This window comes from Monodon monoceros, unplaced genomic scaffold (assembly GCF_005190385.1).
Source record: "Monodon monoceros isolate NGI ecotype Baffin Bay Population unplaced genomic scaffold, NGI_Narwhal_1 Super_Scaffold_12, whole genome shotgun sequence".
NCBI lineage: Eukaryota > Metazoa > Chordata > Mammalia > Artiodactyla > Monodontidae > Monodon > Monodon monoceros.
The window spans coordinates 169483147-169494058 of NW_021703768.1; the positions used below are offsets into that span (position 1 = coordinate 169483147).

Below are 10912 nucleotides of genomic sequence, written 5' to 3' on the forward strand. Positions count from 1 at the left end.
CTGCCTCACTCCTATATTCCATTCTCCATGCTGTGCCCAGAGTGGACTTAAAAACCTGAAATCAGATCATAGCACATCCCTGCTGAACAGTCTTCCCATAACTGCTCACCCCACCTAAAATAAAATCCAGATTCCCACAAATAAAATCCAGCCACAACAAGACTTCTGGCCTCATATCCTTTGTTGTCCTCATGGCCCCCCATGACCTCCTCTCCGATTCTCCTTCACATCAAACTGTTCCTGCCCCAGTCCCTTTGCACTTGCAGTTCCCTCTGCCTGGAAAACACTAGTTCATTTGAAGCTGCCTTTTTCTCATCCTTTAGGTCCAATGGCACTTCCTTGGGAGGCCCTCCCCTCCCTGACCACCTACCACTGTCCAGTCATTATTACATCACTGCGTTTCATTTCTTCTAACACTTGCCACAGCTTGAACTTTATAGTTCAGTGATTTGTGTTAGTTTATCTGTCTCCTTGTTCAGACTGGGGCTGACCAGGTAATACTTGTCTGTCTTATTCACTGCTGAATGTTCAGGTGGGAGATCAGGTGCCAGGTGATGGAGGCCTGTACAGAGGAGGTTGTGTGTGTGTGGTGATAATATGTCTTGGTGCAGATCTCTGTGCTTATCCTACTTTGAGATCATTGAGATTCTTGGATGTGTAGATTCATGTCTTTCATCAACGTTGGGCAATTTTGGGGCCATTATTTCTTCAACTATTCTTTCTGTCCCTTTCTCTTCTCTCCTTCTGGGATTCCTGTTACGCATATAATGGTATGGTTGATGGTGTCCCACAGGTCTCAGGCTCTGTTAATTTTTCTTAACAATTTTTAAAAATAAATTTATTTATTTTTGGCTGTGTTGGGTCTTCATTGCTGCACGCGGGCTTTCTCTAGTTGTGGCGAGTGGGGACTACTCTTCGTTGTGGCACACAGGCTTCTTGTTGTGGTGGCTTCTCTTGTTATGGAGCATAGGCTCTAGGCACGCAGGCTTCAGTAGTTGTGGCATGCAGGCTCAGGAGCTGTGGCTTGTGGGCTCTAGAGTGCAGGCTCAGTAGTTGTGGCACATGGGCTTAGTTGCCCCGTGGCATGTGGATCTTCCCGGACCAGGGCTCGAACCTGTGTCCCCTGCATTGGCAGGCAGATTCTTAACCACGGCACCAACAGGGAAGTCCCTAATTTTCCGTGGATGTGTGTGTTTGGGAGGAGCCAGGTTGAGAGTGGAGTGCACACCACCAGATCCCTGCCCAGATGCCTTTGAGGCAACTGCCAACAGTGGAGAGAGAGGTCGGGGGTCAAGACAACACCTCTTCACAAGTTGAGGGGAAGGGCTGTAGGACTAGGGTACTTTGGGGTACTCTAACTCAGAGGAGCTGGAGACCAATGTAGGGGTGAGAGCAGCCCTTGGCCCCACCCATATCATGTCAGATGATTGAAGAACGCTCACAGGTCACATCAATATTTGTTATGTTTTTGGTAAACCCTTTTGACAGGGTTTCTGTACTTTTCCTGTTGCATTTATTTGGCTACATGTAGCTCATTTAATTCACAGTTGGCAATGATTCTTTCTCAGCAATCAGAAATTCTTGATAAGTGAGAACAAATGATCTACAAACTGTATACAATGATTATGAATGCTAAATTTCACACTTCGTGAAGTTTGTACAATTATTCATCTGAATTTTGCTAGTTGCTGTTTGGATTTTGGAGTGTGTGTGTATGTGTTTTCTTTCCTCCAAATATTCACATTGTTGGCTTATGTGCTATGCTTATGATTCTTGATGGATAAATCAGCCCCCAGCAGATACAGGGATTTGTTGAAATGCAGGCAGGGGGGTAGGTCAGGTTTGAGTGGAGCTCTACACCTCTGTGGCAGACAATGGAAGTTGGTGGATAAGTACCCTAGCTTCCTCACCCCTTGTACGGAGTGACTAAGGTGTGTTTTCCACACTGATTCTCAGAGGTCCCCATGGGATTGAGTTCCAGCTGCCCCCAGTGGAAACTTGCATATCAATGCACTCTTTACTGGTTCCCTTCCCTTCCCTGTCTCACTTCTCCACCTCCCTTTCAGCATTTCCTATATCACTTTCCAAATAAACTACTTGCCCTTGAATACTTATCTCAGGATCAGCTTCTGGGAAACACCAAATGAAGACATTCTCTCTAGGCCTCAGTTTCCTCACCCATCCAAAGGGAAGAATAACTCCCCCTATTATCAAGGTTATGGGAATAGGAGGTGTTGGGAATGGGACATGTGTCTGTGGGCTAATTCCCCCATCTGCTACCTCTCTGGGGGTCCTTTGTTCCTGGGAAATGGAAGATGGAGCTGGTTATGGGGAGTCTCATCCACCTCCTGTTTTTATTCCAGTTGTCCCCACACTGGAGGCTCACATACATCTGTTATCTTCCAGGATGAGGCAATTGCAGCAGCCTGCACAGTCCTCCTTGGTGGGGAGTCCGTCCTCAGAGGCACCAGGGAAGAGGTGGCTGCCCAGAGATGTCCACTGTGGTGGCATTGAGGAACTAGAGGGACAGAGGGTGGTTGAGTTACCATGTGGCATCTTCCTGAGGCAGGATGTGGTATCACCTGGGAGGCAGTCAGAGGGGCGGCATATCTTGGCCAGAGCCTCCCAATGGCCCTTGGAAAAGCCCTGTCAGGCAGCTGTGGAGCTGAAGCTGAGGTACAGCAGGGCCCCCTGTTGCACATGCAGTACCTCCCTTTTATTAGCTCTGCTGGGCTTTCTTGCTGGCAAGGCCTCTGCGCAGGCCCTGGCACACATTTGGCAATTAGCTACCTGCAGCCATGTCAAGAGCTGCCCTAGTGCCCAGCTTGCAGTGCCTGGGGGTGTTAGCGTGGCCACCAGGGCCTCCCAGATGCTGGTTGTCCCAGAGGTAAGGAGGCAACCTGGATAAGAGTGGCCGATCAAATGGGGACAAGAAGCCTGGGGTGGGCAGGGCCAGGCAGAGACCTCGTGTCATTCTTTAGCTCCTCCCTCCTCCCTCCGAGGTCTCCGGCTCTCCTGCACATTCCAAAGAAAGGTCTGGCCCTTGGCTGGCTCCTGGGATGTAGCCTGTAAGCCTCTGGAGTATCCTACCTGGTAAGAATCTCTTTGTATACCTGGGGGCCATGCCAGTTAATTTATGCTAACAGTGAGATTTATAGTGGGGGCATTGGGCCACACTGTATCAGTTTAACCTCTGGAGGGGCCAGAGACTAACTAAGATGAGCCATGCATGTGGCTGTTATGGGCTGAATTGTGTGCCCTTCCCAATTCATATGTTGAAGTCTTAACCCCCCAGTACTTTAGACTGTGACTGTATTTGAAGATAGAGTCTTTTTAAAAATTAAAAAAAAATTTTTGGCTGCAATGGGTCTTTGTTGCTGCACACGGGCCTTCTCTATTTGCAGTGAGCAGGGCCTACTCTTTGTTGCGGTGTGCGGGCTTCTCATTGCGGTGGCTTCTCTTGTTGCGGAGCACAGGTTCTAGGCGTGTGGGCTTCAGTAGTTGCAGCACATGGGCTTCAGTAGTTGTGTCTTGTGGGCTCTAGAGTGCAGGCTCAGTAGTTGTGGCACATGGGCTTTGTTGCTCCATGGCGTGTGGGATCTTCCCAGACCAGGGATTGAACCCATGTACCCTGCATTGGTAGGTGGATTCTTAACCACTGCACTACCAGGGAAGTCCCAGAGATAGAGTCTTTAAACATGTGATTAAATAAAAATGAAGTCTTTAATCCAATATGACTGCCATCCTAAGAAGAAGAAATTTGGACACAGACATGAGTGCACACAGAGGGAAGATGATGGGAAGAGACAGGGAGAAGATGGCCATCTATGACACCTGGATCTCAGACTTCCAGCCTCCAGAACTGTGAGAAAATAAATTTCTGTTGTTAAAGCCACCTAATCTGTGGTGCGTTGTTATGGCAGCCCTAGGAAACTAAAACAGTGGCCAACCCCAGTGAAAATCCTGGGCACCAAGACTCGAGGGAGCTACCCTGGTTGGCAGTACACTGTGTGTGTTGTCACACATTATTGCTGGGAGAATTAAGCACTGTCCACGTGATACCACAGGGAGGGGACAACTGGAAGCTTGTGCCTGGTCTCTCTTGGACCCTGCTCCATGTGCCTTTTACCTTTGCTGAGTTTAATCTGTATCCTTTCCCTGTAATAAACCATGAATATAACAACTTTGCTGAGTTCTGTGAGTCCTTCTAGTGAATCATTGAACCTGAGTGTGGTCTTGGAGACCTCCCACTACACAGATTCGTAGAGAAGGAAGTGACTCCCCAAACCTCTGGCAAATGTACATTTGGAAGTAGGAGCTCCCTTTCCAAGATCTTGGGCTCAAGCCTTACTGAATCCTTCCTCGTGTCCTGCTGGAAATGGCTTTCTACCCACTCTGGTGGTACGTTTTGTCCCCCAGAACCCCACATGGGCACAACTTGAACTGTCCCAAGCTGCAGCATGATCTTGGGAAAGTCACCCACCTCAGAGGCCATCCAGCATCATGGTGGAGGGAGGGATCAGGTTTTAGGGTCATACCAGGTTGGATTGGAATTCCTCCCCACCCCACCCTAATCCAGCATGTGACCTTGGGACAGTCACTTTCCCTCTATGATCCTCAGTATATGAATCTCTACAACTGCTTTAAATACCAGATAAAATCCCATATGGAGAGAAAGACATGTTATTGTACTTTCATGCTGTCCAGGGTCATTCTTCTCCTTCAGATCTAGATAAGATTGGCTCAAACCTCTTCCAACATCTTTGCTGAGATTTTGGCAGATCTCTAGATGATGATTTTCTCATGATCCCCTGTTGTTGCTGAATTAAATAGTTTCACTGTAAGCTCAGTGTTCCTGGTCTATAGGATGAGGCACTTCCTCCTCTCCTTGATTTCATCAGAAACCCACTCACCCAAGGCCCCTGCGTGTGGAATGGGTTTTACTGAAGTTTGGGAGAGTGGAGGGGAAGCTTACGTTGCAACTGTAGCAATTTATCATTGAGTGTTAGACATCTCTGTTCCAACCCAGCCTACCCGACCACCTCGTGTGGCATCCTAGAGTCTTGCCATCACATTGCCTTTCCATCCACCCATCCATCCATCCATTCATTTGTTCATTCATTCATTCATTCATTCACTCAACAAGTAAATTTTGAGTGACTGCTGAGCCCTGTGAACCATGCAGGTATGGCTCCCTGGCTCTCAGCTCACAGTTAAGTGGATGAAATAGACATTCATCAAAGAGTCACACAAATGAATATAAAAATCATTGATATGGTGAGGAGAATGAGGGGATAATGAGCACCTGACGTAGCTGGGATAGGGAGGGGGTGAGGGGAGGCTTCCTTAAAGTGGGGTTTGCATTGAAATATCAAAACTGGGGAGGCATTAACTCAAGGTGGGAGTGGAGAGACAGGAGCAGCATATATAAAGGTCCTGTGGCACCATCTTTGTTTATCCCTTTCTTTTCTGATACTGGGATTCAGCTTGCCTCACCTCTCACTTTTTAGTCCCTTTTGGTCTCCCTGCTGCTTGTCACTCCCATCCGTCTATACAAGCGTTTGCCAACTAGGGCCTGAGGGCCAAATCTGGCTCTTGAGCTATGAACGGTTTTTAAATTTTTTAGATGGTTGAAAACCAAAGACTACAGTTCACGAACCAAATTTCATTCTACTTTTGATAATTTTGTTTTGTAATTAAGACTTTCAAACCTAGTGCCCATGAAAGAAGACTTAGTGATAACCATAGGATTAACATGTCCAGTGAGACATAATTTTAGAAAGCCCACATTAGACGGCAGATTTTAGACAGGATTTTCTGGGTTGCAAATTAACTAGAGTTTTTCTGTAATCGTGGAACCTAGACAGTTGATACAGAAGGTGGAACCTTCTTCCCGATTTCCTCTTTGTGAGATGTAGTCAAGATATTTTGGTAGTTGTTATGTTTGGGAGCACCTGTTGCAAGGTAGCCAGCCATATTAGGAGAGGCAAGTATGTAGGAGGGTTTCTGGGGTGGGGGAGGGGAGGGGAGAAAAGGAGTGGACAAATACCTGTCACTAAAACCCAAACAGCCAGATCCATTTCTACAATACGTTTTACTTTCTTTAAAACAAACAAACGGGGCTTCCCTGGTGGCGCAGTGGTTGAGAGTCCGCCTGCCGATGCAGGGGACACGGGTTCGTGCGTGCCCCGGTCCGGGAAGATCCCACGTGCCGCGGAGTGGCTGGGTCCGTGAGCCATGGCCGCTGAGCCTGCGCGTCCGGAGCCTGTGCTCCACAACGGGAGAGGCCACAACAGTGAGAAGCCCGCGTACCACAAAAACAAACAAACAAACAAACGAAACCCCCTACGTGCTATATGTTATTGCTACAATTTGGGGAAGAGGAATACACAGAAGGTAGATATTAGTTGAGAATCTTTCTGCATCATTTTGATGACTCTAATACATTTTTCAATGCAATGGTTAAAAAAAGTACTATATTTTGTGATATGTAAAATGATATGAAATCCAAGTTTCAGTGTCAATAAAGTTTCATGGGTGCTCAGCCACGCACCTTCCTCAATGTACTCTCTACCGTGGCTTCCTCGCTATAGCCTCAGAGCTGAGTCGTCATTGCAACAGAGACTGTATGTCTCATAAAGCTGATATTTACTCTCTGGTCCTTTACAGAAAAAGTTTGCTCATCCCTAACCCATGGTATAACTTAGCAGCAGGCTTGTTCTGAAACACCTGCCCTTCCATACACCTGCTTAACCCTTATCATTGTCCCCTCTGCCCTTTGTCCAATCCCTGTGGTGAGGTCTGACCACAGCTCCCTGCACTCACTCTCCCCTCACTGTGGGCTCTGTCCCACCAAGAGAACGTTGCACGTGCTGTTCGCTCCCAGGGGATGAGTACATCGGAGGTGGGTGGAACTGGGCCAGATCACAGCCAGGATCTGTGTTTCTGAAAAAGAGCCCCTTTTAATCCATTTTGTGAAATGGCATTATCGCCACCTGATGGCCATTTACTACAACTGTAGTTGCAGTTCTTTCAAAGCATTTGACATGGACCATCATCCTCTCCAGGACCCTGTCTAGGGCAGGGAAAAATGGAAAATGCCCCAGGTATGGTTCGCTCATATTTCTGAACAGATGGCCTATTCAAGTTCCAAATCTCTACAGCTTCCCTCCATCCCCCATCTATCCCGGTGATCCTCAAACATTAAGGCTCATGTAACTCCCCTGGGGTTGTTAAAATTACGATTTAGTGGTCTGGTATGACGTCTGAGTCTTCATTTCTAACAAACTCCCAATAATATTGATGCCTCTGATTTATGGACAACTTTGAGTATCAGGCTTTACTTTTTCTATAGAAAAGAGGTCAGCAAATCCTTCTGTAAAGGGCCAGATAGTAAATATTTTAGATTTTGCACACCATGGGGTCTCTATCAAGACTACCCAACTCTGCCTTGTAGCTTGAAAACAGTCATATATGATACATAAACTAATGGGTGTTGCTGTGTTCCCATAAAACTTTATTTAAGGGCTCTAAAATTTGTATTTTATATAATTTCAATCTGTCACAATATAGTCTTACTTTAAAAAAATTTCCAGGACTTTCCTGGTGGTCCAGTGGTTAAGAATCCACGCTTCTACTGCAATGGGCACAGGTTCGATCCCTGGTTGGGCACTGGGATCCTGTATGCCGTGTGGTGCAGCCAAAAAAAAAAAAAAAAATTAAAAAAAATTTTTTACCAACCATTTAAAAATGTAAAAACCATTTTTAACTTGCAGGCCATACAAAAAACAGGCTGTTGGATGGATTTGGCCCATGGACTGTAGTTTGCAAACCCCTGCTTTAGGCACCGAGTTCTAGACAATATTGTGTGTCATTAAGACCTGGGGCTATGGGAAGGGTCCTCTGAATTTTCGCTATGGCTTATTAGCAGCTTCACTTTTCAAGCTTCAGTTTCTTCATCTGCAAAATAAGGAGTTATATTACCTACCTTGTAGGGTTTTTGTTAAAAATTTAATGAGGTAATGTATATAAAGGGCTTAGCCCTGTACAGGGCACATAATAAATCTCAGCTGTCGATGTCATTATTGTCATTATTCTGAGACCCAGAAATTGAATCCATGCAGCTTGAATTCTTCAGCTTTTTCTCCAGTTGTAGCGCAACTCCCTTAACCAGAACACAGGGTAGGTCATGGACTTGAGATGATATATCTGGGCATGGTCTTTGCGTGACGCTGGCCCTTCCTAAACAAACTGTATTAGTTTGTTCGGGCTGCCATAGCAAATTACCACGAACTGCATGGCTTAAGCAACAGAAATTTATTCTCTTAAAGTTCTAGAGGCCAGAAGACTCATATCAAAGTTGTCAGCAGAGTTGGTTCCTTCTGGGAACTGTGAGGGAGAGTCTGTTCCTTGCCTCTCCCCTAGCTGCTGGTGGTTTGCTGGTAATCTCTGGTGTTCCTTGGCTTGTAGAAGCGTCAACTTGATCTCTGCCTCCATCTTCAGATGGTATTCTCTCTAGGTGCATGTCTGTGTCCAAATTCTCCCTTTTTATAGGGACACCAGTCATATTGGATTAGAACCTACCCTAATGACCTCATTTTACTTTGATCACCTCAGTAAAGACCCTATTTCCAGATAAGGTCACATTCTGAGGTACTAGAGGTTAGACTTCGACCTATCTTTTTTGGAGGACACAATTCAGCCCCTACCACTAACTCTCCAAGAGTTCCAGGCCACCCCATACACTGGTTGCTGATAGCACTGGTAGAATCGTATTGGGTTTGGAGTCAGGTGATGGACATCACAGGAAATACACGGACTCTGGAGCTAATCCAGGGCCAGTGTCCTCCCACTGTGCTCTGCCCACTCCCTGCTTCAGGACCACCTGGAGAGCTTGTTAAGGATGCAGACTCCAGGGTCCAGTGCCAGGCTGTTGAATCACAATACCCATGATCCAAGTGCCAGCCTCTCCTATGTCCCAATCCGGGGAATGGGGTGGCTTTTTTATGCCAATTGTCCCCATGCAAAGTCAGGACCACAAGGCCCCCTGTGAGACTGAGGCTGGTGGCTGCTGAATCCAAGAGCAAGTGAGCTAGTCTCAACAGATCCTCTCAAAGTCCTCCCCCAAGTCACTTAGGAAGCACAGTGATGTAATACATGTGGCCAATACACATTGTCTTTATCAATATTAAAATGAGTGTAGCTAATCTTTTATTCCACTAGGATTATCCATGTAGCAACACTATAAGCCTGATACTCCAGAAAATTTAAGGTTACTCCAAAGTCTTCTCTGCTACTCTGATCTTTGGGGGAAGATAAACCATGGGGAAAATGCACATTCCCTTCCGGTAGCACTTCGTTCATCTCATATGACACATCTACTAAGTTGCTCTGTGATTATCTATTGACAGGTCTCTAACCCCCACCAGACTCTGAATGCCTCGAGGGCAGAGATAGGATGTATCCCTGTGTCCCAGGCACTGAACAGTGGGCCTGGAACATGGTAGGTGCCGAACAACTATTCTGCCCTAGGGCTACTTTGCCGACCAGCTTCCTCAGGGCTGCCTTCATGTCCTTGTTCCTTAGGCTGTAGATAAAGGGATTCAGCATGGGGATGACCACCCCACACAGCAGAGCAGCCGCCTTGTCCTTCTGGGAGGAGCGGGAGATGCAGGCTGCAGGTACACAGTGAAGATGGTGCCGTAGTATAGTGACACCACGGTGAGGTGTGAGCTGCAAGTGGAGAAGGCTTTCCATTTGACCCGAGCAGAAAGGATCTTGAAGACTGCTTGGAAAATGGAAGTATAAGAGAAGAGGATGCACGCAAGGGAGCTGGTGCCCAAGATGATGCCGAAAGGAAAGATCACCGGCTCGTTGGTGTGTGTGTGTCTGAGCCGGAGAGCTTCGGCAGGGGTATGAGGTCGCAGAAGAAGTGGGGGATTTCAGAGCCGACACAGAAGGTCAGTTGAGCCATGAGGCAGGTTTGCACAAGGGACTGGAGGTTGGTGATCAGCCACGGCGCCCCCACCAGCAGCCCCCACACACGGGGGCTCATGATGGCCAAGTAGCACAGAGGGTGGACAATTGCCATGAACCTATCAATGGCCATCATGGCCAGGAGGAAGCTGTCTGTGGTCCCGAACAGGTGGAAGGCATACATCTGGGCAAGGCATACAAAGGGCATGGCTTGGCTGAGTCCAGAGGTTCACCAGCATCTTGGGGACAGTGGTGGAAGACAAGAAGATGTCGACCAGGGACAGGTTGGAGAGGAAGAAGTACACGGGTGTGTGGAGGTGGGTGTCTGTGATGTTGGCCAGGACGATGAGCAGGTTTCCAAAGACGGTGACCAGGTACATGAGAGCGACAGCCCAGAGGAAGATCTGATGCTCTGACTTTTCCGAGAGTCCCAGGAGGAGGAATTCTGAGACTGCTGTTCAGTTTTCTGGTTCCATGGACAGTCTGTGTCTACTGTGAAAGATAAAAGGGGAGAGGGAAGCAACATAAAGCTGGGAGTCAGAGATGGAGTTCCAGTCTCAGCTCCCTACAGACCTGCAGGTTCTGTGAAAACCCATGGAATCCTTACAGCTCCCTTCTGTGGATTTCTGTTTCCCCACACAAAACCATCCATGTCCTTCCTCCTTCCTCCTTCCTTCCTTCCTTCCTTCCTCCTTCCTTCCTTCCTTCCTCCTTCCTTCCTTCTTCCTTCCTTCTTTCCTTCCTTCCGTCCTCCTTCCTTCCTTCCTCCTTCCTTCCTTCCTCCTTCCTTCCTTCCTCCTTCCTTTCTTCCTTCCTCCTTCCTTCCTTCCTTCCTCCTTCCTTCCTTCCTTCTTCCTTCCTCCTTCCTTCCTTCCTTCTTCCTTCCTCCTTTCCTTCCTTCCTTCCTTCCTTCCTTCCTTCCTTCCTTCCTTCCTTC

At 47.4% G+C, this 10912-nt stretch overlaps 1 protein-coding gene across 1 annotated transcript; it reads right to left on the minus strand.

Annotated features, from left to right (window-relative positions):
- Nucleotides 1-9380: 9380 nt before the first annotated feature.
- On the minus strand, nucleotides 9381-10451 carry LOC114892239 (olfactory receptor 1I1). Its single transcript, XM_029216892.1, is given in 6 exon segments — nucleotides 9381-9448; nucleotides 9451-9534; nucleotides 9537-9662; nucleotides 9665-9884; nucleotides 9887-10190; nucleotides 10192-10451. Coding segments are annotated over 6 exon segments (1062 nt in total).
- Between the last annotated feature and the right edge of the window lie 461 nt (nucleotides 10452-10912).